Genomic DNA, 27,152 nt, shown 5'->3' on the forward strand with positions numbered 1-27,152 from the left:
AAAAAATAAAGTATTGAAACAAGACAGAAAAGAAAGACAAAGAGGAATTAAATATTATGACAAGAAATCATAATACATCAAAAGTTTCTTTATTTAGGTAGTTAAATTGCAAAGGATGGATGCAGTAAGGTTAAGATAAAAAATAGATTGGCACAATTAAGAAGTGCTTTCATGTAAAAATAAGTCACTGGTATCAAATAGAGATCCGAATTAGAAAGATGTTCTAAAAATACCTGTATTAAGAATATCATTTTATGATAGTGAACATAAGCAACAGAAAAAGCCTGAAAAAAGAATGATGGCCTTTGAAATTTGGTGCTGAGGAGGATGTTGAAAATTTGATGGATAGACAAAAGTACAGAGTGAAGAGATCTTAAAAACAAATAGTTGAATAGATATTTCTGTTGCATAATCTTCTAAAAGGATGGAACAGGTCATCAGTAAGCCATATATTAAAATACTTGGTTTAGTTAATGTAGAAAACTGCAGAGGAAGATAGATACTGGCATGTATAAAAGAGAAAACATAGGACTGAGAGGGTAAATAATTATGCTGAGGTTAAAAGATTAACATTGAACAGAAAGAAACAGAGAATAACATCAGACTAGTAAAATGAATGATGATGACATAAAAAATATACATATATTAACTACATTTATATGCCACCATGGCCCTGATAACTATCCAACATAAAAAGTGTAAAATATGTTTCCATAACTGAATTGATTATACATTTTGTTTCAAAAAATATTAAAAAAAAAAAAAAAATGTAATAAAATTATGTATAAATTATTGTAAAATACTTTTTGTTTCTACAATGAGTTGTTTTTACTTCATGAAATATAATAAAATTTTAACTTTTAGTTTTTATATGTATATATATATATATATATACAGGGCGTTTCATAATGTTCTTAGGAGTTACAAAAAAAATATCTCACTTACCTAAATGAAAGTTGTACGAGGTGATGCAGGGACTCAAACAGTTTTTGTTAAAATCTATAAATGTTCAATATGTGCTCCTCTGGTGATGCGGCACACATCAACACAAAAGTCTAGCTCTTGCCAAACACGTTCTAACATGTCATTTTTGATAGAGTTGATTGCATTGATTATGCGATCCTTTAGCTCATCAATATCGTGCAGCATTGATGGGATAAACACCTTATCTTTTACGTAACCCCAAAGAAAGAAATCACATGGTGTGAGGTCTGGTGGTCTTGGTGGCCACAGCATAATGTGTTGTCTTCTTCAGACGCATGTCCTATCTAGCGCCGAAGTAATGCTGTGTTAAGGTTCTGTCAAACCTCGTTATGAAAATGGGCAGGACAACCATCTTGCTGGAAAATGAAGTAGTTGAGTAGCTGAGGCATAAGCCATAATTGTAACATATCCAGGTATATAATTTTTTTTTTTTTTTTTTTTTTGAGGGCGAAAAACGCTTGTGCGTTATCATCGCCCGGATCCTTTTTTTTATATAGAAAATTAAATGTTTTAAAACTATTCTAAAAGATTAATAAAACTTACAACTAATATCAAAGGTAAAAACTAATATAAGATCAAAGTAAATAGAATTTTACAAAGTCCAAGATGGGTGTAAAGGGCCCATTCTTGGATAACAAAAGACTAAAAAAAAAAAAAACTAAAAACCATAAAAGATCTAATATAAAACTTAAAACTAAAATAACAAAATTAAATAAAACTTAGAACTAACACAAATTATATAATTAAAACTATGTTAAAAATAAAAATTAAAAAGTTGAAATAAAACTTAAAGCTAACATTACTAAAATCTTACAACTAATATCACAGACAGTCTTTAAAATATTAAAAAAAAAAAATAACTATATAAAATTTAACAAATTCCGATAAGGAGTGTAAAAGGCTCCTAATCGGATAAAAAAATCAAAAACTCAGAAAAAAACTAAAAGCATTAAAAAATATAAGCAACAATATTAAATTTTTTGCATTAACCCAGCACTACGCAGAAATAGAAACATCCGGGTTAAAATTTCATTATCATTGCACAAGACACCACGGATGTTTCTAGGTAGATTAAATTTACGACGCCGCATAACATATGCAATCCACGAATATATGGTGCACAGTCATGGGGCAGTTGCATCGTGCGCATAGGGGTGCTTGTCCTCTTGTCATCAGGTAATCGTGTGTCCTATCCGCAATCGACAGAGAACTACTTCCTCACGCCGGGGTTTTCTGTATGAAGAGTCCCATGCTAACATAGAATCTTTAATCCGACGGAGTTTATTATAAACGGTAGCCGTCCAGTCACCTTGCCACCTTGCTCTTAGTGATTGTTTTACATAGTTAATGAAATCAGAAGTAGCAACTCGGGTGGTGAAAGGAGGCTGGTTACATGCTTCTTTGGCAGCGGAATCTGCATGTTCATTACCTAGAATCCCTACGTGGCTAGGGACCCAGCAAAAACTTACTTCTGTGTTGCGATTATTCAACTCAGCGATTGCATTGTAAATTTCAATGACGATAGGATGTTCGGAATAAAAGTTTTTTAAGGCTTGGAGAGCACTACACGAGTCACTGCAAATAAGAATTTTTCTATATTTAGGGTTAATGATGTTTAGAGCCTTATTTATAGCGTATAGTTCAGCGGTAAACACACTCGTAATACCGGGTAGACCAAACATATAAGTTCTTTCATTGACAACAAATGCACAGCCAACTGTATCGTTTTGTTTCGACCCATCAGTGTATACAACCGCATCTGGTTTCATCTTGGAGAGAACATACTGAAACATTTGCTGGAAGACAATAGGTAGTGTTGATTGTTTATTGTACGTCGTAAGGTCAAAATTAAAATTTATAAGGTTTATTCTCCATGGAGGATATGTAGGAAAGAATGACGGTCAACATTTATATGCTGCAGCAGACGCCGGGTATGGACACCTACAGGTGCAGTACGATGTGGATGGTCCTCATACTTTCCTAGATTAGGATTTCTAAAGACTGAGTCAAGAGCCGGGTGATTTGGCTGTCCTCTGAGACGAGCAAAATAATATAATAAAAGCTGGTCTCGTCTATCCCAAAGTGATGGTTCACCACAGTCTACAAGTAAGCTTGCGACAGGACTTTATCTAAACGCGCCTGTGGCAAGCCGAAGGAAAGCATGATGTACACTATCCAGCATTTTAAGCACGGTTTGACGAGCTGAAGAGTAGGCGATACAACCATAATCTAAACGGGAGCGAACAAAGGAATAGTAAAAACGTATCATACATGACCTATCGGCTCCCCCGTTGGTGTTAGTAAGGACTCGCATCATATCTAGAAGTTTGGAACATTTTGTTTTTATTTCTTTTATGTTTGACCCAAGTAAGTCGGCTATCAAAAAATAAACCTAAAAACTTGACGTAGGTAGAAATAGTAATAGTCTCTCCATTCAGAAAAACTTGCGGAATAGAAGGGTTTCGTAGCCGAGAAAAAACTAAACATTTTGTTTTTTCGGATGAAAATGTGAAACCAGTAATCCTGGACCAAGCTTCAAGGTGAGATATAGTGTTCTGCAGTAGTCTCTCTGCTGTAGGTGTTGAACGGCTTGCAATGTAAATAGCAAAGTCGTCAGCAAATAGAGAACATGAGACAGGAGCCTGCACACATTTGGTAATATCGTTTATGGCTACAGAAAATAAGGTGGCACTTAATACACTACCTTGGGGCACTCCATTCTCCAAGATGAAACTATCTGAGAGCGAATCATCCACACGAACACGAGCCGTTCGGTGATTTAAAAAGGTCTCACAGGAGACACAGGTCGGAGAATAAACCGTTGAAAATATTCAAAAGTTGTTGTAGTGCCGAATTAGGAAGGTGTGAAAGCATGGAAAGGCGAACGTTGTCCGGTCCAGGGGAAGTGTCCCGTGAGTTTTTAAGTGCATGTAACAATTCCTTAAATACGAATGGAGTGTTTAATTCACCAATGTTTAACGATAATACTTCTATTTGTATCTTGTACCTTTGAAAATTGTTATTATATGATGAGGTGAGAGACACCGAGCGGAAAGATTTTGCTAGACTATTTGCCACTTCCGAGGGTGATGAAAGGAGTTCTCCTTCATCAATAAGACCGAGAATAGATTGTTTCGGTGATCCGAAAATTGCACGAATTTTCTTCCATACAGTAGACGTGGGAGTAGTGCTCACGTATTTCGTCCATGAATTCCTCTTAGCGTCCAAGAATACCCGACGGCACACCGCTCTAGCCCTGCGGTATAAATTTAGATATTCTGTTGTAGGCCTACGATTAAATTTGCGTAGTGCCTGCCGTCGATTCCTAATAACATATTTGCAATCATCGTTCCACCATGGAACGAAAGTACGTCTAGGATTACCCGATGTTTGTGGGATATATCTGTTGGCATTCTCAAGTATCATGGACGTAAAAGAAGAATATTGGCGAGGATGTTCGCTCCATCGTCATACTGCGATTGGAATGCTTTATGGTATCCGTTCCAATCTGCCTTTTCAACAATCCATCTTCGTGGTCTTCTTTTAATCTCGCAGTCTACACCGAAACCAATAATAATTGGTCTATGATCACTGCCGTGAAAGTCATCACAAACAGACCAATTAAAATGAGGGAGCACATTCGGTGAGCATATGGAGATCAAGGTTAGATACAGTACCAGTTGATAAGGACATGAATGTGTGTGATCCATTATTCAGTAGGCGAAGGTCAAAGTCTTGTCTCAATCTGTTTATCATATTTCCTCGAGTGGAGCACAAGGTTGAGCCCCAGGAAATATGATGGGCATTGAAGTCTCCTACTATTAACGATGGAGATGGTATTTGCGTGAGGAGATTTGAGACATCTAAAGCACTGAACCCAGTGTTCGGTGAGAGATACAGATTGCAGATATGCAATTTGAAGGGAATAGAGACCTTTACTGTAATAGAAGGAATGACAGTGGTTAGTTGAATTCTTGTAGCTGACACCCCATTCTTCATGAAAATCGCTACTCCACCACTCTCCCTACTGTCTACTAGGCAGTCGTATCTCTCACAGAAGTATCCTCCTCTGAGTGTAATTGGGTCATGTTGTAAAGGTGAGTTTCTTGGAAACACGATTAGTGGATCATGTGCGTGCGCTAGTACTCTTAATATCTTCAATGCGGGACCGAATACCTCTAACATTCCAGTGAATAATGTTCATAAGTGTAAAAAAAATAAATAAAAAAATTAAATTTCGGAAATTATATAAAAATTAGCTGTACGTGATTCGGTTTTTATTTTAAAGAACTCCGATGCCCTAGGGTGGGTGGTTCTTCAACCATATCCTCCAGTATATGAGGTGATGGTGGAGGAGATTTACTTGAATGGGATGCTACAGTTAACATCCCAGAGGGGGTGGTTATGTGGGTTCCCTTTACCGGGAGCTTATTAGGTGGCTTACTGCCAGCTGTGACAATCGCTACTAGTGCCGGTACGACTTTGGGAACAGGAACTTTCGTATGTATCACACTGTTGGATTCACTTACTGCGACGAAAGACTTTTTATTCATCTTTGTCAGTTCTGAGATAGTGGCTGTAAGTGAAGCTACTTGATCAGAAAGCATCTGCACAAGTTTTTTAAGTTCATTGCAGGATCCGCACTGCTGATTATTAACGTTTGTAAGAGTTTGTTTCGATGTAGCAGTGGCAAAAGATACATCTGGTATAACCAGGTTCCGTGAATTATTTAACTTTTTGTATTCTCTTCGTGCGGCCGGGAAAGATAGCTTTTGCTCCGTACAGATTTTGAGAATTGCCTTTTCTTCTTTAAAGATTGGGCAATCTCGGGAGCGGGCTGTATGTGGACCAATGCAGTTTGCACATTTTCCACTTTCTTCGCAGTTAGTGTCATTGTGACCTTCTTTAGCACATCGAGCACAGATCTCAGTTTTCGTGCAAGATGTTGTAGTGGACCAAACCTTGGCATCTGAAACATCGCCGTGGGTTGGGTATGAACGGTCGTACCCGAACCGAGAGGTAACCCACTTTAATCTTCTCTGGTGGAACAGGGAGATTGAATGTTAGTATAAGAGACGGTGTCGGTTCTTCTGTTCCGTTCTGCCGTTTCATTATACGTTTCACTTCAACATCTTGGTGGCAAAGCTCGTCAACTATTTCAGTGATATAGATATCTAAAAGGTCTCGACAAAAAATTACACCCTGGCTCGTATTTAAAGTTTCGTGGCTTTCTGCACTTATATTTATACCATACCACCCATATTACGGAGACGTAAGGTAGATCGACTCTGTTCGTCGTTGAATGTTTCGATCAGAATTGATCCGTCACGTAATTTCCTGATGTTCTTCGGGGAGCCACTTGCACCTGTTACAGTTTTGTTTATTAAGAAAGGTGAAAACTTTTGGAGGGAGCCACCTTCCTGACTATTTCGGAGAACAACGAATCTAATATTTTTAGAGTTCAAGTCTAAAGATTTGCAATTCTCTTCGGTAGGACTTTTATCCTCTCTTCGGTAGGACTTTTATCCTCGTCAGACAAAGCTGATCGAGGTCTTTTCACAAGACTTAATTTGGTGGTTTTTTCAGATGGACCACCAACCATCTTTGAATTTAATATAGGAACAGAAATTTTGGTCCCACGAGTAACGGCGAAAAATGGACCACTCCAGCAGAGCGCACTCGTACTGGAGCTAGAGCTAAGTACAACTGGGTTCGTCCTGGTGCCCAGAGGACATCGTTCGAGACTCACTACGTAGAGCCATTCACCCATCGGCACGATTTGTTCCCACCTTGGACTACGGTTGCGTGTCGTAAGATGTGGCAACACCACCGAGTGTTAATGTAAGAAATATCAGTGTAGGACGTTGTTGTGTAATTGTGTATGTTGTAATTTATGTAGTGTGTTCTTGGTGTAGTATATGTGTATGATGTAGTGTTCTGCAGCTCACTGTATAGTGGGAAGAATAGCTGCAGAGGCTAGGCCCGTGGGGACGCCAACCCCCAAAGTCTTAAAGAATAAGACTCCCCGTCGGGGCAGGTATATCATGCCGGTTACTGTCGTTTCCATAAAAAAGAACGGCCTCACGAGAGATCGCACAAAAAACGTTTACTTTCAGAGAATCCTGAATGTGTTCCACATAAGCGTGTGGGTTTTCAGTTACCCAAACTCACATGTTATGACGGTTCACTTTGCCGCTAATATGTAAAGTAGCTTCATCGCTGAAAATTATCTTGTTTAGAAAACCTTCATCTAACATCTTTTCATGTAACTGTTAACAAAAATCGAGCCTATGTGTTTTATCTCCATCAGAAAGACTCTGGATTAATTGAAGATGGTATGGTTTGCATAGTAAACGTTTACGGAGAACTCTTCACACTGTTGTTTACGGAATTCCTAATTCTCTGCCTGCAGCCACAGTTGATTTTGACAGGCTGTGAATGAAACTTGCCCGCACACGTTCGACATTGACTTCTGAGGTTGATGTACGATCAACTGATCGTACATCAAGCGAAAATCAACTGATTTTCGCTTGCACAAGCAACCGGTTTCACTGAATTGTTTATACCATGCACGAATTGAATTGTCACTTGTTGGCTCCTTATAAAATTTCAACCAAAACGCACGTTGCACAGAAATTACTGACTTTGACAAGTGAAATTCTAACACACAAAACGACTTCTCCCTTTCCGTGGCAGCCATTTTCTCTACTGTAGACACCTAGCGAGCAAATGGTTTACTAACTGCCTAGTATATGTGGAAAAAACTATTTCAAGTGCCCTTTCGTACAGTACTTGTTTTATTCTTGAGTGAAATAGTTTTTTGTTAATGAATTTTCAAAACTCCGAAGAACATTATGAAATACCTTATATAATCCAAAAACCATAGCCATAACTTTCCCACAGAAGGAACAGTTTTATATACATATGTGTTCAAAGAAAAACAAAATAAATAGAGTACATTTTTATGTTATATATCATGATGTAAAAAAAATATTAAGCAACAAAAATGTTTTACTTATTATTACAATAATTGATACACAATTTTATTACAGCATGGCAGTTTTTAAATACAAAAAGTATAAGCATTTCAATCTGAAAACTTATGGATTTTATCACTTCAGAGAAATAAGTATAACTACCACAGTGGCATATAAATGGATAATATATACAATTTTTCATTGGTAATTGCTTTTACTCTAAAAGAGATTCAAACGATTACAGTTACCAAGAAGGTTCTTATAACCAAAGTTCAGTCTTTGCTTTGTTGTCATATTCTCTTATCTTTTTGTGATTTTTGAAGAGAAATTTATAAATCAAGAAAAAATGAGATTTATTAACACTATTATTACTCCAACTGTGGTGAGCATTATGCAAACAGACAATTGATTTATCTCAAAATATATGCGCTATTCCTAAAAGAAAATTTTACAGGACTGCAAATTAAACATAACAATTAATTAAATGAAATTTATTAACAAATCAATGTGATATATACAGATGTGAAATCATACAACAAAATGACTAATAAAATTTTACATAACAATGATATTTTTCACTAATTATAAATAAGGTGCATAAAATATATAAAATAAAATATCAGTATTAATTCCTTATAATTGATAAAAAACAAATACCAACCCATTTTTAAATAGAACACAAATACACATGTTACAAAACTATCATTTGCTCTTTGATGACAATATTATTAAAAAAAAAAAAAAAAAAACACAATCAATTTCTTTCAATTGTTAAATATCACAATATTATAAATTTTCTGATACATTATTGTTTTCATATTCGTTTGAGAAACGTTCTTTAAAAACCTTTTGTCTGTGTTTACTGTCTAAAACACTTTGTAGAACTTCACCGACACAATGTATTCGATTCTGAAATCGCATTGTGTCACGAGCAAGCTCTTCCCAAGGGCCTACTCTAGCAGCACGTAATGCGTAGTTCCAAGTCAATAATTTCTTGACTGTCGTCAACTTTTCATCAGGTGGAAAGTGAACCTGAAAAACAAATATGAAAACAAAAGAATATGAATAAAAATATAAAAACAAGACAACTGAAATTTTATGAAATACTCATACAGCAAACTTTATTTTGCACACAGTTCCAGTTTCCTAGGACCAACCAAAACTCCAATAGATCAATGAAAATAAACTATCAGTAAAATGTTATGCCTACCTTCATTTAGCAAAGCTTTCAAATATTGTTTTTATATCTGAGTTTAGAAGTTCAAATAAATTAAAAACTTAACCTAAAAAAAATTTTTTTCAAGTATCTATCTTTATGTAGAATCCCAGTGACAAAACAAAACTTATTTCTCAGAGTAAATCAAACGCATAAATATATGATTTTTAAGTAAAAAATAAACTAATCCTTGAAAATAACAACAATTAAAAAAATATAATGAATGCCACCCAAAGTTTTAAAACACAAATATAGAGAGTAAAAGAATTAATATTTGCTCTTCATGACAATATTATTTTTTGTAAATTATAAAAAAATGAAACAAGAATAATTCTTCACCTACAGGCCATCAGACATCACTTTATCTCTGCACTACATGATGCATCAATATAGTATCTGATGAAATTTTTCAATATTTAGATCTTATTTAAATTTTACACTAGCTGGATGTGGCTTTAGTAAATTAAAATAAATACAGTATTTCAGCATGGTTTAATGTTTCTTCTGCTTAATCATAAATTAATTATTAATGGATTATAAAGATTTTAATTAACTACAAATACAGTAATATTTACAGATAATTAATGACAACTACCTATAAATCTAATTCAATTCATAATTATTTCAATTACATCATCAATAAATGGTGTATACTGACAGTGAACTACTTTATACAGCTATAATGTGCCGTGACAACAAACCCCACAGAATTTTAATTATGTTATAAACACAGTAAAAATGCCATTACATGGCAGCTTCAATAAATAAAAAATTATACTTTTATAAACCTAAATAAAGCAACTAGGTTTATAATAGTGGATAATATAGACAATCTAACTCTCCTGATCTCATGATTGTAATAGAAAATGCCACCATTTATTGTGCTGTACGTTTTCAGAACCAATTAAATACAAATTAGTTTGAAAATCAAGAATGAGCCTGTTTGGTTGAAAACACGCCAACCAAAACACCAGAAAAAATTTTTTTATGTTTATGTATTCTGTAAAGAATTATAATTTTTGTTCTGCTATATAATTACATACATGTGTAAAATAAACATTTCCTTATGATTTATTTTTAAAAGTTTCATGCATACAAATAAAAAGAACATAAGACCTAGAAGGAATAGACTGGTGTCCAAGTACTGCAATTAATAGGGAGATATGTATCCCCTGCTATCCTTGGGTTCTGTTTAGTTTCAGTAAATGATTTGATGAAAATTAAACAAATTCTGAGGAATATTAAGAGCGTTATAAGAAATTGCAACCAGTAAAAATTTTAACATTCAATTTTTTTTTTTTGTATGTTTGTTGTCCCTTATGAGTTATACAACTCTGAACTTCAAAAAAATGAAATTTTACGCCCCAAGTATTAAATTAGTAATACTCTAAATAAAACAAACCAGAACATATAACATCCCATTTTGTAGTTTGTACATTTATAAATTAAGAGGTTTTAAAATTAAAAAAAAACTGCTATCTTAATAACAGTAGAAATTATTCAAAGAAGATTAAATGTTTCCAAGAACAATTTTTACCAATGAATGGTGGCCATTTTCTTCTTCTTTCTTCGGTATGATCAGTGATAAAAATTAAGTGCATTTCTGAGCTCTACAGATAATTATGTTGCAAAAACATAAAAACACCTTAGAAAAAATGCCTTTTCTAAGGTGGTGTTGCACTGCCATCATATATTTTACATAATGATTCCTACTATTAAGTAAAAATATAATCATCATAATGATATAATATATCATTAAGTTTCAAGAAAAAGTTTGTTTAATCAAATTAAATTATGGATATTTATAATATTTATAAATTGGAGAGCTGCATCAAACCAGTCAAATGACTGAAGACAAAAAAAAAAAAATGTAATGAGATTGGTTTTTAAAAAACTGTATTTAAGCTCATTGTCGCTTAGATAAAAAGCTTTTACGGCATAATTTGATAATAAGTTTCTAGGGTCAATCCATTTGAACTGTCCCAAAAAAAAACATAAGCTGGTTGTCTGACCAATTCAAATAAAACTTGAAACTTACCCAGTTGTTTCCTATATGTTTCAGGACGTTAAAACTATTTTTTTAAATTTTTTATTTAAGGAGTTTACCTGTGGCGGCCACTTTTGTTATGGTGTGCAACCTATTTTTGTGATTGAAAGGGATTACAAAAAAAATCATAACTAAAAAACTATTGGTCCTGGAAGGATGAAACAAAAAGCAATTTATTCATATTTTCTCAATGTAAAAGATAGGTCCAGTGGTTTATTTACCTGCCTCTCTTCGTTCTATGAGAAAATTACCAATAAAGTTGAACATGAAAAACGGTGAAATTTCACTTTTGGTAATTTTTTTTAAGAGGTAGGGACGGCATATACAGTGTGAATTATTTTTTTATATGTAGGTATGTTAGGCATGTATATGTAGGTGTGTTCAAAAACAAGAATTTTGAAATTTCACAGGTTGTATTAGTCAGATTCTCGCGATTTTTTTGTAGTTGTATTGGTAAACATGTCTGAAAAGTATCTGTACATTTTTAGCCATATTGGATGTTTAGTCAGTTGTCAAAAGGATAACACAGTGTTTTGGTACGATCAGTAATTTTTTATTTGTATGAATAATGGATCAGAGAATTTGTATTAAATTTTATTATAAGAATGGAATAAAGTGTAGCAATGTTTTAAAAATGTTAAATATTGCTTTTGGTGAGTACGCTATAAGTAAAGCAAGGGTTTACGAGTGGTATAAGTGTTTTCAAGTAGGTTGTGAAGATGACGAAAGCCCTGGACACACCAGCACATTAACAACCGATGAAAATATTCTGGATCACAAAGACCGAAAAAAGCTCGACAAGTACAGTTGAATGTGAAAGTTATCCTCACCGTGTTCTTCAATTTTAATGGCACAGTGCATCATGAGTTCTTGCCACAAGGTCAAACCATAAGGAACATTATCTACAAGTTCAATGCCATTTCTGTGAAACAATAAAAAAAATGCTCAAATTTGTGGTGAACACCCTTCATGGCTTTTACACCACAATAATGTGTCTGCTCACACTTAATTGCTGTTTGTCAATTTTTAGCCAAAAACAACAATGTAATGATACTGCAGCTGCCATATTCATTAGACATGGTCCCGTTTGACTTTTTTCTCTTCCCAAAAGTAAAGAGAACCTTAAAGGGCCGTCGTTTTACAAGCATAGATGAGATTAAAAGCGAATAGCTGAAAGAACTAAACACTATTCCAAAGATCAAGTTCCAGAAGTGTTTCAGAGATTGGAAAAAGCGCTGGCATTAAGTATGTATATATATCTAATGGAGACTATTTTGAAGGGATAATGTTAATGCAAATAAAATTCTTTCCAAAAACAAAAATTCTCATTACTTTTTGAACACACCTCATATGTTAGTAGTTTTACTATAAATAATATTAATGGTGATATACTTAACCACCAAACTTATATAAATTTTTGAAAACTAATATTTTTAAAAAATTCAAATTTTGTGTACAAATACCTCTGACAAGGCTGCTGATAGAAATCTCAAATTTTTCACAACTTGCAGTGTTTTTGTAGATATTTATGGCAAATAAAAATGTTTCTTGTGTATTGTACCAATAAAAAAGTTATAACCTCTTAAAAATCATAGAAAAACCTGTTAAAAGTGATACCATTTTGATTCACTAAATAAGTGCTCCAAGGGGATTTTTTACTTTTTTATATTTAACTCCTATGTTGTTGAAGCTGATGTAAAACTTGTGTATTTTTAAAATAGTTTTTATAAATTATTAATGACAGGTCGTAATTTAATGATAACTTAACCAACATCAGTAACCTAATACAATTTTGATTCAAAAATGCTTGTAAAACTTACCCGATTTCAATGAGTAGCCTACATCTTTTTTCAAGAATTTATTCTTATTTTTATATCGGTTCATTTTTGTAAACACTCAAAGAAAAATAAATTGTAGCAAAATTTTAACTATTCTTCAATGAAATAGCCTGTTTTTGTAGCAATGAATGCTTATTATTTAGTGTGGTTAACCAAATGCTATGATATCTCTTCTGATAATTCTCTTGAGATTGTGTGAGAACGACCTGTCACTGTAGTTAGTTTATGTCAACATTCTCAGGACTTTGCAGATTGGTACCCACACTGTTTGTTGAGATTTTTGAAATGATGTACGTGGTCCAGCTGGGTGGAAAAAATGAACCTGCACATTGTCATTTTTGAGGCTAATATCTACCACTTCTCCTATCCACCACTGATCTTATAGAGTCTTTTCCCTTAAGTGAAACTGGTATGATACTTGACACAGGATGATCTTCATAGTCCTTGGAGTCTAAAATAAAGTAACATTTTACAATGCTTACTGACACAGGAACACTATTCTGGTAACTTCTAATACCAAAAACTCTTTCACAGCAGTCAAAACAGTATTTTAGAATTTCTGAAATTTTAGCTAACTCATCTGATTTAATCAAAAAATACTTGATGTTTTTCAGCTTGTGATTTCTAAATGAACACATTTCATCATCATCAACGTTTAGTATCTGACTGTTTAATGGCCTTTGCCACTCTCCTTTTGGTTTTCCTCCCACATCACAAGTGTTTTTCCCATGGGGTGATCCAAAGAAGTGCCATTCGGCTTCAAGGTCAAAGACTTTTTTAAAAAATTAGCAAAATTCTTTTTATTTTTATACTGACTTGAAGCACAATCAGTAAAATAGATGATTTTTTAATGCTCTGATGTACTTCCTTGATATGATGTTAAAAATTTTTGAAAGCAATAAAATGTTGCTGTATTATGCTTCAAGTGATTACTTAAAATACAGACACTTTTGTGTTGTAATACATCATTTCCTTGAAATAAAACACAACAGGGTGAACTGTGGCTTGGCTGTTGACCCAAAGGAAGCTTCGTATATCATCTTGAAGAAGAAATGAAAGTTTTCTGCAAACTCTGCCAACACCAAACATTCTTCTTCACCTAATTCCGATTTTTTCTTCTTGAAAAACTGAGCTTGAAATTTTGACATGATATGGTGAGTTTTCAGCTTTTCCAATTTTTCCACTAATGATTCAAAAAACTCATCTTTGGTCTGAAGAACAGTAATCATCTCTGCCCTATCAGCTGTAATCCATTGTTATATTATTGTGTCTGGTAACACATCGTACTCTTTGGAAAAGTTGACCATGTCAAACACTGCTAGCTTACCTGGACATTTGGTGCACACATTCATCATACAGCTGTGGTTATCCTTGTCACAAACAAAGATGTCTACTAAGACCTTATCAACATTAAGTTTGGGACCATCAAATATGAGCTGATGGAGCTGGTTGGGGGGGGGGGGGGCAGACACAAACTGTATAAGTCCCAGATGCACCAGCCAAGATACACCAATTTGTACGGAGTTCGCAGAACTTTGATCTTCCAATCTTTTTCTCAGGGTTTTCACTTTTAAAGGAGACATACAATTCGTTTAAGTTTATCAGAACAAGGTGCTTTTGCTTATGCAATTTGACACCATCAACACACTTGGTAACAAATCCTTTTTACCAGGACACAGCCTGCTATTATTGTCATCTTCATAAAATAACACAACTTTTTTAATTGTATTGTTACTAATTCCTATTTTATGTCTTTTTTGCTGGTAGAATTCCTTACTTATAAATTAATTCTTTAGTAAGTCCAACCAAACATTCAAACAGATTGAACTCTGATATTATTTTAGATCTGGTCCACGATTGGGGAAAAACTGATATTTTAACCTTATCTTCTTTAGAAGCAAGAACACATTTTTCTTTTAGTTTTAAAATAAGATCATTATATTCATGAAAAGAAGATTGAGCTTGATTTTCATTTTCAGAAACTTTTGAGTCACAACACAATTCAAGATTCTTTTTGAATTTTTCAGATACTGTACTTATTTTAAATTTTAATGCTGATGGCCTTTGATCCATGCTTAATTTTTTCAACTTTGATGGAGGTGATACACCCAAAATGTTACAAGCAGTATCCAGTTGTTTAATATTGTGATGTGGGGTAATGTATTGTTCTTGGTGTTCGCATTCATATAGTTCTTTGTTCTGGTGAGAAAAAATAGTTTTGAAAAAATTAACACATTAAAAGAGACTTTTCAGTAACCAAATTTTAATTTGGAAAAATATGTTCTTTAAGAGCTTGCTCTAATGCTATTTATCTTAAGTTTTTCTTAACTTTTTTTATGAGTTCTCAAAGAGTCACAACAGAAATGTCCATACAGGTGAGTGAATTTTAACAAAAAAACATTTTTCCAAGATATTTACAAACACTAGTGAGAACTGATATAACACATAAAAAAATAAGTTGTTGGTTTTAATCACTAAATTCACAAATTTTAATGAGTTCTTTTGGCACTGTACCATACTCTGTTTTATGACTCTCTTCATTCACATAAATTCCTATGGAACATTGTTCTTCCATTGTTTTATGTGAAATTATTTGAAAATAATGTAAAAATTTAACTGATTTTTAAAATTTGCAAATAATATTATTAAGTAAAACTTATTTATTTAATAAACACTTCCAAACACAGTATGAAATTTAAAATACTTTGTAAAGATGAGAAAAGGTCATTGACTAATGTCAGACTGACCAGTCTCTAACTGTAAAGCTAAAAGATGCAACAAGCATAAATGAACATGTTAGAATATTAATATTCTGGATGATTAGAGATGACTTCAAGAGCCTGTCATAACAAGAACACTGCAGATGAATGGTTCAAACAAGTTTATTTCAACTGTAGTAATAAGTATAAAAATATTAAAGTGCCAAGAAGAACGACACACCCTTGGAGCACTTAATTAGTGAGTCAAAATGATATTACTTTTAACAGGTTTTTCATGATTTTTGAGAGGTTACAACTTTTTTCCTGAAAAAGGGTAGCAGCTCTTTCAGTAGTTGTTAAGGGCGTAGGTCAGGAAGACTTAAATGGCCATATCATCATTCAATCTTCTGAGTACTGCGCAGCTGAAAGCAATGGAAAACTACAGCTGTTTTCCTTCCTTCCTTGGTAAAATATTCTAAATATTCTAGGTAAACTAGTTCCCCATTCGGATCTCTGGGTAGGAACTACTAAAGAAGGGGTCACCAAAAACTAAAAAATAACATTCTACAAGTTAGAGTGTGGAATGTTAGAAGTCTAAAAACGGTTGGTAGGTTAGAAAATTTAAAGAGGGAAATGGATATGTTAAATGTACATGTATTAGGAATTAGCGAGGTTCGGTGGGAAGGGGAAAACGACTTTTGGTCAAGTGATTTTAGAACAAACTCAGCTTCAAGTAAAGAGCAGGCAGGAGTGGGTTTCATAATGAACAAGAACATAGGGAAGAGAGTAGAGCATTTCAAAATGCACAGTGATAGAATCATTGTAATAATGATAAAATCAAAACCTAAGCTGATAATGATTGTTAATGTCTATATGCCTACAAGTACCCATGATGATGAAGTAGTGTGTATATATGAAGAAATTAACAAAGAACACACAAAAAACACATAAAAGAGGATGAAAATTTAATAATAGTTGAAGATTGGAATGGAAGCACTGGAAAAGGCAAGGAAGGAAATATTGTGAGTGAATGTGGGCTGGGCAAAAGGAATAAAAGAGGGAACAGACTTATTGAGTTTTGCATGAAGTATAATTTAGTAACTGCCAACACCCAGTTTAAAAATCATAATAGAAGGATATACACATGGAAAAAGCCGGGTGATAGTGCAAGGTATCAGATAGATATCATGGTTAAACAAAGATTTAGAAATCAACTCGCCGACTGCAGAGCCTATCCTGGAGGAGAGATTGATAGCGACCATAATTTAGTGATAATGAAATGTAGATTGGGGTATAAAAACCTGAAGAAATGGTGTCAGATGAATCTGTGTAATTTAGAGAAGTTTGAGGAAGAGGAAGTAAAGAAGATTTTTGAGGATATCGCAAGAGGTTAGAGTAAAAACGATAAGGTAGAAAATATAGAAGAAGAATGGGAGAATGTTAAAAAGGAAATTCTTAAATTAGCAGAAGCAAACTTAGGTGGAACAAAGAGAACTGGTAGAAAACTTTGGATATCAAGAGGATATATTGCAGCTGATGGATGGACGTAGAAAGTATAAGAATAGTAGTGATGAAGAAGATAAAAGGTACTATCAACAATTAAGAAATGCTATAAACAGGAAGAGTAAATTAGTGAAAGAAGAGTGGATTAAAGAAATTAGATTAAAATCTAATAATGTGTTAAATAAAGATGGTACACTGAAGATGAAAAGGGAGATATAGTACTGAGATCTGAATTTAATAGAGCTTAAAAGATTTGAATTGGCAGAAAGGCTCCTGGGATAGATGGGATACCTGAAGAATTATTGTGCAGTGCAGGAAGCGATAAATTATACAAACTGGTGGATAATATTTACGAAAAAGGGGAAGTTCTGTTGGACTTCAAAAAGAGTATTATTGTCATGATACCAAAAAAAGCAGGAGCAGATAAATGTGAAGAATACAGAACAATTAGCTTAACTACTCATGCATCAAAAATATTAACTAGAATTCTGTACAAACAAATTGAGAGGAGAGTGGAAGAAGTGTTAGGAGAAGACCAATTTGGTTTCAGGAAAAGTATAGGGACAAGGGAAGTAATTTTAGCACTTAGATTAATAATAGAAGGAAGATTAAAGAAAAACAAACCAACATACTTGGCATTTATAGACCTAGAAAAGGCATTCGATAACGTAGACTGGAATAAAATGTTCAGCATTTAAAAAAAATTAGGGTTCAAATACAGAGATAGAAGAACAATTGCTAACATTTACAGGAACCAATCAGCAACAGTAATAATTGAAGAATATAAGAAAGAAGCCATAATAAGAAAGGTAATCCGACAAGGATGTTCCCTATCCCTGTTACTTTTTAATCTTTACATACAACTAGCAGTTAATGATGTTAAAGAACAATTTAGATTTGGAATAACAGTACAAGGTGAAAAGATAAAGATGCTACGATTTGCTGATGATATAGTAATTCTTGCGGAGAGTAAAAAGGATTTAGAAAAATAATGAATGGCATGGATGAAGTTCTACGCAAGAACTACCGCATGAAAATAAACAAGAACAAAACCAAAGTAATGAAATATAGTAGAAATAACAAAGATGGAACTTTGAATGTGAAAATAGGAGGAGAAAAGATTATGGAGGTAAAAGAATTTTGTTATTTGGGAAGTAGAATTACTAAAGATGGACGAAGTAGGAGCTATATAAAATGCCAAATAGCACAGGTGGAACGAGCCTTCATTCAGAAATATAATTTGTTTACATCAAAAATTAATTTAAATGTCAGGAAAAGATTTTTGAAAGTATATGTTTGGAGTGTTGCTTTATATGGAAGTGAAACTTGGACGATCAGAGTACCTGAGAAGAAAAGATTAGAAGCTTTTGAAATGTGGTGCTATAGGAGAATGTTAAAAAACAGTTGGGTGGATAAAGTGACAAATGAAGAGGTGTTACGGCAAACTGATGAAGAGAGAAGCATTTGGAAAAATGCAGTTAAAAGAACAGACAAGAAACAGACTTATAAGCCACATATTAAGGCATCCTGGAATAGTCGCTTTAATGTTGGAGGGATATGTAGATGGAAAAAATTGTGTAGGTAGGCAACATTTGGAGTATGTAAAAGAAATTGTTAGGGATGTAATGTAAGGGGTATATCGAAATGAAACAACTGCCACTAGATAGAGAATCTTGGAGAGCTGTATCATACCAGTCATATGACTGAAGACCAAAAAAATATATAACTTTTTTATTAGTACAATACACAAGAAAAATTTTTATTTGCCATAAACATCTACAAAAATGCTGCAAGCAGTGTAAATTTGAGATTTTTATCACCAACCCCATCAGAGTTATTTGAAGTCAAAATTCAAATTAAAAAAAAAAATTAGTTTTCAAAAATTCATAAAAATTTAGTGGTAAGTATATCACCATTAATATTATTAAGGTAAAACTACTAACATATACTTATAAATAAAAAAATAATTCATACTGTGTATGCCGTCCCTACCTCTTGAAAAAAATTACCAAAAGTGAAATTTCACCGTTTTTCATGTTCAAATTTATTGGTAATTTTCTCACAGAAAGAAGAGAGACAGGTAAATAAACCACTGGACTAATCTTTTACCTTGAGAAAATATGAATAAATTGCTTTTTGTTTCATCCTTCCAGGACCAACAGTTTTTTAGTTATGATTTTTTTCTGTAAACCCTTACAATCACAAAAATAGGTGTGCACACTGTAACAAAAATGGCAACCACAGGTAAACTGCTTAAATAAAAAATTAAAAAAAAATTAGTTTTAACCTTTTTTCATCACAATGATGCGCGGTTGATTAGCGCTCCATGAAAATATGTTGGTATCTGATTGCCTCCCTTCATGTTCTTATGCTACCCTCTCGTGAAAAAAATTTCAAAAAATTACAGTATATTAAAGAGATTTAACAGATTCTGCCAAAAAAAAAAACCGTTACGATTGGATATTTTTTATGCCTGTAACAACATAAAAACTGAAACGGTACAGAAATTACGATAATTTAATTGCGGATTTTTTTTGCACATTTCTACCATGTTTTTTATTAGCAAAAAATTTTTTGTTTTATCTTTATGAAACATAGTTTGCTGATTTTAAAAATAATACTTTCAAGCAAATTGGTTGAAAATTGGGTAAAATATGATGAAAAACCCGTGTCATAAATCACATATGTTAGTATAAGTGAAAGTAGATTCAGAAAACTATGTTTTATAAAAATTCCCACCACTTAAAAGGCTATTCAGATCAACAAAAAACAATTTCTACTGTATACTGTTATTCATTACGAATCGTTATGCGTTTCATATTTACCAATATCTTTTGTCAGAAAAGATATTTTAGACCTCAAGTAAAAGTGACGTATTTATGATCACAAATTCCTTCTTTTTTTTTGTTTGTGCCGTATAACATAATTTATTATGTGTTTCAATACATCGATATGTTGTTAATAAGCTATTTTTGTAAATAATAAATAAATTCGTAACCCTCATAGCATTTATAATACACAAGTCACACACAAGCACATTTCTGAGAAAAAAATGGTCATATTCTTTCTAGCCTAAATAAAACATTTTACATCGTATTAACCTCGTTCAAATTGTGTAATAAAACCGATTCCTTGGTGAATACAAAACAAAATAACCGACTTAGATGCCATATAAAATGATTTTGTAACAGCGTTTTAAAACTGACGCTGTACATAGCCAGTTTAATAGCTACATGATCTGAAAAGGTTAAGGTCCTGAGATGTGTAGGAAACAAGTGGGTAAGTTTCAATTTTTTTGAATTAGTCTAGCAACCACCCTTGGGTCACTTCAAACGGATTGACCCTCTAGCAATTGTTTGTCTAAAGCATATTTCAACAGGAACTGATTTGCCTTTTAATTCCTGGATGTATCCTACACTTTTACACAGATTATTGAATAAGCTGCAGTTTTTTATCTCCGCAAGATATTAAATGTACAATTTCTCCTTCAAATTAGGTGGTCTATGAGAAAGACAATAAAATTTAAGTAAACAAGGAGGGGAAGACTTGTAATTCATAATGAATAGTTGAAAACTTATGATGAACATGGAACACAGTCTGAATCTCAATAAAAAAGTTTAGAACAGCATTGTTCAGTGTCAGAACACTTCTTCAAAATGTGTACAAAACAGATGATTAATTTGTCAAGCAGGTTCAGGAGCTTAAAAAAAAAGTTACATGATCAAGATTTTCAGCTATCAATAAACAAAATGAATATGGCATTCATATTTTCTTCTTGATAAAGCTATCTGTCTGACAGGACAATTATAAATGAAAAAAAAAAATCTTTGTTCATCAATCTGTTACTGAAAACTAATGGCTTTCAACCACTGGTTAGATATATACGGTATGACCAAGCCACAAATGATGATAGGAAAAATAATTAAGAATTGTTATCAAATAAACTGTGGGGAAGGTATTCCATTTTAATTCAACAAATGATCAGTGCATCACTATTTTTGATTTTTATGATATTTGGTATATGATAACTACCCACCTTATAGTGGCCAAAAAATATTTTTTTATATTTAAAAAAAAATTTTTTCTTGAGAAATATCTAAATCGCTAACAGGTAAAAACAACCATTTTCGTCACTTTTTCCATGAGCAGTAGCATGTAGTATTGTGCTTCAAGTACTCGCTAACCACACAGTAGCTTTGGCTTTGTAATTTTCCTTTTTTTTTTAAATATATGAGAAATGGATGTACTGTGGCATAAGTTTTTGACCAGTGATATGACTGGACTTCATCCTGTATCACAAAAGGAAAATTTTGAGAGAAGTCTCCCAACAACCAGTTTTCCTTTTTTAACGTTGTGGAAATTAGCTTGTTTCTTTGCAACAAAATGATGCTTTTTTAGATTATTTAAATTTTCAGTAAGTTTATCCAAGTACTATTGAAATGGAAGAATTTGAGTAGTTAGTTCACAATAGTCAACAGAAACCCACTGTTTGAAGATAATTTCAGAATCAAATCCATCCCAGCTCTCTTGCAGTAATCTGAATACCATTAGTGCCTAGACATTTTTCACACTGTGACAGCATGCATGTTTCATTTTCTTTATCAAATACCATGATTGAAAGGAGAATTTTATAATCAAATTTCATTTTTAGAGCAGTTAACATGAGTTTTACATTTTGGTGGGTGACAGACACACGCACAAACGGAGTGAGTAGCTGACCCACCAGCCAGAACACAAAATTTAGGTGTATCATCTTATGGTTTTTGTATTTTGTCTAAGCATTTTGTACACAGTGCTTTGCCTGGAATAATTTTAAATTCGGATTGCTTGTTGAAAGTGTCAAAGATATTTCTTGAAGAGATTTCTTAACTGATTTAATGTGACAGCTAAATGGGTCAGAGCTACTTTTCCCACTAATATGAAAATATTTACGTAAATATTCAGTTTTATGAAAACAGATATTTTTTTTTGTTTCAGTACATCCACTTCATAAAGATCAATGTCATTTGCTGTTCAGTAAACTCTAAATATTGTGCAATACTGAAGATCTACTGCAAGTCAATTTGTGACATAGTGTTTCAGAGTGAAAGCCAATCGAACACTCCAAAATCTGTTTTTATAAAATGCAAGGATTCTTACAATAACAATACAGTTATTATAAATTATAAAACTACCAATTGCACCTCACTTTGTCTTATGCCAGTTTCTCTACAGCTAAAATAAAAATTTTTCTAATTAATAAAATTAAAAATAAAAGATATCGCAAAAAGAGAACCTTCACTGCTAATAAAGTTACTTTAAAAACAAGTGTACATTACCTAGCAATACTAGCAACAATACAACATATCACATTGAAATCAAAACAGTAACTAGGCCTTCTACAATGTTTGTATACAAGGATTATGTAAACATTCATGTCCATGCATGTCTATTCACTTACATGCTTAAACATGTGTTTGTGTGTATGAGTCATACTTTAAGTAACAAACTATCTAGAATATAAGGTATCTCATTACTCATTATAGATATATCAAAATATGTTATATGAGGCCCTACATTATTATCTGAAAAATTATATCCCGTGAATTTTTTTGATATATTGTTCATGGTTAGAAGGAATGGTGTTTTTAACAGTTCTGATGGCTTCATTACCTGTCAACCCCTTTGAGTAACAAAATAAATTTTATATGGTTTTAAAGTACATTAAAAGTAATTACTGCTGTAAACATAACAGATATTTTCCACCTGTCCCACATGTGGTTTTTGGGCCCCAAAAATGACATTTTCAAAATCTTATGATTTGCTGTCATTTTTCTTAATAGACACTTGGTAACATCTCGATTCCCCCCCCCCCCCGAGGGAAGAAGAACCCACCTCGTAGCGTGTCCGGTCGCTACACCACCCCCTCCGTTCCTAGCCAGCAGTGGCTTTAACGGAGGACTTCTTCTCGCCCTCAAACTGATGCACACCACAGCTTACAGTTTAGGCCCCGCAGAGATGCCACCGATGCAGATGCCCCAAGGGACATCTACATCGGTAAAGTTCACCTCGAGATAGATTTACAAGTTTATGCCTTCAGAATGAAGACAACGGACACCTGCAGCTACCACGTCGCCCTCAAGAACTAAGCTAGAAACCTAACCGCGGAAAGAAGACCCCGCGCCTAGATCCTGCTATAATGAGCCACTTTCTGAATGTCTCAGATCGCACTAACAGCCTCAACAATAAACTTCCCACTAAAGTTTAACATCAAAATTTTGACCTAGTTCCCTTAAGAACCCCGCTTAATACTCTAATGAGTTTCTATCTGACTCTGTTCCGGTCTGCCCGGGAGAGGAGAATAAACGCCTACTCCCGTACAGCGCCATCGCGGAGTCCCGCGTGACATTCACCATCTTTCGCAATTGCCGCCGAGACTCCCCTACGTACCACCTGAGCAGCACCCAGAGAAGCCCCGCCGACAATGATTTAGCTCAAAATGCCCTCGTCGGAGCGCAACCGCACCCGCCGGGAAAGAATAGTCCGGCCCACCGACAACGGCCGCAACTCCGCCGACAGCCTGATTCAATGCATACCACAAATACATCTAACCGAGGCACGCACACTTGGTAACAGTCCAATTTTTTTTTTTATAAGTACTACTAGTACCTAAGAGGTAAAAAACAGGCCTGTTACCCTAAGCTCTTTATTATTTATTTTGAGCCCAAAATTTGAAAAAAAAAAAAAAAAAATTTGTAAATGTAACTTAAGTAAAAATTACAAGATTTGGTTGTAACAAAATAAATTCTGAGTACACTAAGATGAAGTTCCATCTTTATTATTTTCAAAAAGTCCTTTTTGACCTTTGTATGATGTAAAATGAGAATCCTACAGCTCATGGAAAAGTGACAAAAATGGCTGTTATTACTTGCTGGCAAGTTGAAAAATAGTCTATACTGAAGAAAATTGTTTTAAAAAATAAAAAAAAAATTTTTGGACATTACAAGGTGGGTAGTTATCATATACCAAACATCATCAAAATCAAAAATAGTGACGCAATAAAATTTATGAAAATTTGTTGACTTAAAATGGAATACCCCTGTATTTACAATACTGATGAATACTGATCACTTTATATAAACTTCTCAAACGATAGAGCCCAATAAATACAAAAGAAAGAGTATGAATAGTTACAACCTTCCCGTACAATTTGCATACCTTAAATTTTAAGATAAAATGTCTTAAGAAGACAATCCTACTTTTCATTGTCAAATGTGCAGCTTGTTCAGCATCAGTATTGCTGAGAAACATGAAAGCTGCATTTTTACTGATACACTATAGAAAATAAAACTGGTGTAACTAATGATGAAGGATGACCATTCTATCATTTATACTATGAACTAATATAACGTAACTTGTAATTATGAAATACATACATATGTACATAATTGTGTAATATATACAATAAAATTACAAAATGAGAATTTCTTTAAGAACGCAAGAGCTTGCTGAAAATATGAGGATCAAATAAGTTACAATATAAAATATTACATTATACATTAAAAAATGAGTAATTATTTTAAATTATTAATACTGCTAGGTCTATCTTTTAAATATTACAATGTATCTATCTTATTTTTTGTTATGAAATGAACCACAAATAATTAATAATTATATAATCTTTGTTGCTAAAGGCTTTTCATGATTTCATGAACCTTGAATGAAGCAAATAGTATTTTTCTCTGGGTAATTTTCTGCAGGTCTACACATTTTTGCCTTCAATTTGAGACCCCTCAAAAAAAAAAAACGTTCAAATGCGGAATAAAGTAAATGTGGTAAAGTTAACCCTAGAAACATTAGTAAAGTTCTGTATGACAGGACTATTTACTGAACTCTGCACAAGTTTTCTTTAACTGGCTTTGATTGTTTTGGATAGAAACATAACTTACTAATATTACAAATTTTCTTAAAGGTATTTCTTGAATTACTAGATAATGTTATGTCAAGATTATTAGAACTGAGAAAATTAAAATATTTGGAAGCAAAAATTTGATTTTAGAATAAAACTGGAGTGTTTTAATACGGAAAAATTAAAACATAAGAGGTCTGTTCAGAAAATAACTGAACTTTTTTTTTAATCTTTATTATTAATTTTACAGCTTATTGGTTCTTGTCCCCTTCAAAGTACTCCCCTTCGCTATTCACACTTTTCCCAGCAGTGTTCCCACTTTTTGAAGCAGTCCTGGATATCTTCATTTTAAATTGCCTTTAACGTCTGTGATGAATTTGCTTTAATGTCATCAACAGTCTCAAAACGGCATCCTTTCAACACTGATTTTCATTTTGGAAATAATAAAAAACTGCAAGAAGCCAGGTCTGGTGACTAGGGACGATGATAGTCATCTGATTTTTTTGCACATAACTGACCAACTGACAAAGCTGTGCGTGCAGGCGTATTGTCATGGTGAAGCAACCATGAGTTGTCTCACTACAATTTTGGTCTCTTTTTGCAGATTTTTTCATGTAACCATGGTAAAACGCTTTGAGAGTACCCATGGTTCACTGTTTCATCTTGAGGCAAGAATTCAAAACGGAACGCACAATTCCATTAAAATCAAAAAAACAGAGAGCATCATTTTGACATTGGATCGAAACTGACATGCTTTCTTGAGGTGTAGAGATTCTTTGCCTGTCCATTGTGAGGATTGAACTTTTGTCTCAATATCATAGCTGTAATCCCAGCCTTCGTCTCCCACTATGACCCTTTGCATGAATGTTTCATCGTCATCGGCTTGTTCAAAAAGTTGCAGACAAATGTCAACTCGATGTTCTTACTGCTGTTTGGTCATCAAATGAGGAACAAACTCTGTTGCAACTCTATACATGTTCAATTTTTCAGTCAAAATGTCATGGCATGATCCAATTCAGACGCTAACTTCTGCAAATTCTCTGACAGTGAATCAGTAATTAGCACGCACCAGATCGTTGATTTTCTGAACGTGGGGTGTTATCAGTTGAAGTCAAAGAAGGCCTCCATGGATGAGGGTCATCTTCAATTAACTTACGATCACTGAAAACCATTCGTAACATTGCGTACGACCCAGAGCATCATCTCCGTGACTTTGTTTAAAAAGGTGGAAACATTTCTGTGAAAGTAATCCCAATTTTAACACAAAATTTTACACTGTATTACTGCTTCTGAAAATCACAGATTAGAAAAATCACAAGTAACACTTACACACGTTGTACTCAAATGAACAATAACATGAAAACTAAACGAGATATCAACAATCCAAGTACATGTGGTTGCAAAAGAAGTTATGCAGAACACAATGCTGCCAACTGCATGTCACTAAATATCTCTGTTGTGTGTAATTAAAAATGTTTGGTTATTTTCTGAATAGACCTCGTATATATGTTATAGTGATTACTTACCTACACATTTAAGAATATTTCAGAGCATAAAAAATAAATAAAACGTGTAATAAAAGAGGTGGCATGTTAAGACCAACACTTCTTATGTAAAAACCTAAGTCCTTTTTTTTTAATTTTCTAGTAAAATTAATGTTTCATTTGCCTGGTAAAATACTTGAATTCCACTAAGAAGTAATATACAATTTATTGTCATTATTATCTTTTTTGCAGTCAGAAAATCTTAAGTATTACTTTTACTAAAACTAAATTCATGTAATAAAATGGAATGCCAATTTCTTTTTAAGATTCATTACACATTTTTATGGGGGGGGGGGGGGGACAAATAAAACAAGTATTTAATACAAAAACAAATCTATGTAAAAAAAAAATGGAGGTTACTTTGTACTATTAACAGCTATTACATTAACATTTTCATAAGATCGACACAAATATGATAACTAGATATGTTTATAATAATCTGCTCAATTCTAACTA

At 33.3% G+C, this 27,152-nt stretch overlaps 1 protein-coding gene across 1 annotated transcript in view; it reads right to left on the reverse strand.

Moving 5' to 3' along the window:
• Positions 1–8,443: 8,443 nt before the first annotated feature.
• Positions 8,444–27,152, reverse strand: part of LOC142323419 (uncharacterized) — a 28,575-nt gene continuing 9,866 nt past the window's right edge. Inside the window, exon 3 of the mRNA XM_075363016.1 lies at positions 8,444–8,993. Within this exon, the coding sequence (XP_075219131.1) occupies positions 8,748–8,993 (246 nt within the window). The 3' untranslated portion in view covers positions 8,444–8,747. The remainder of the gene's footprint in view (positions 8,994–27,152) is intronic.

The sequence above is a fragment of the Lycorma delicatula genome, chromosome 4 (genome assembly GCF_047948215.1).
Source record: "Lycorma delicatula isolate Av1 chromosome 4, ASM4794821v1, whole genome shotgun sequence".
NCBI lineage: Eukaryota > Metazoa > Arthropoda > Insecta > Hemiptera > Fulgoridae > Lycorma > Lycorma delicatula.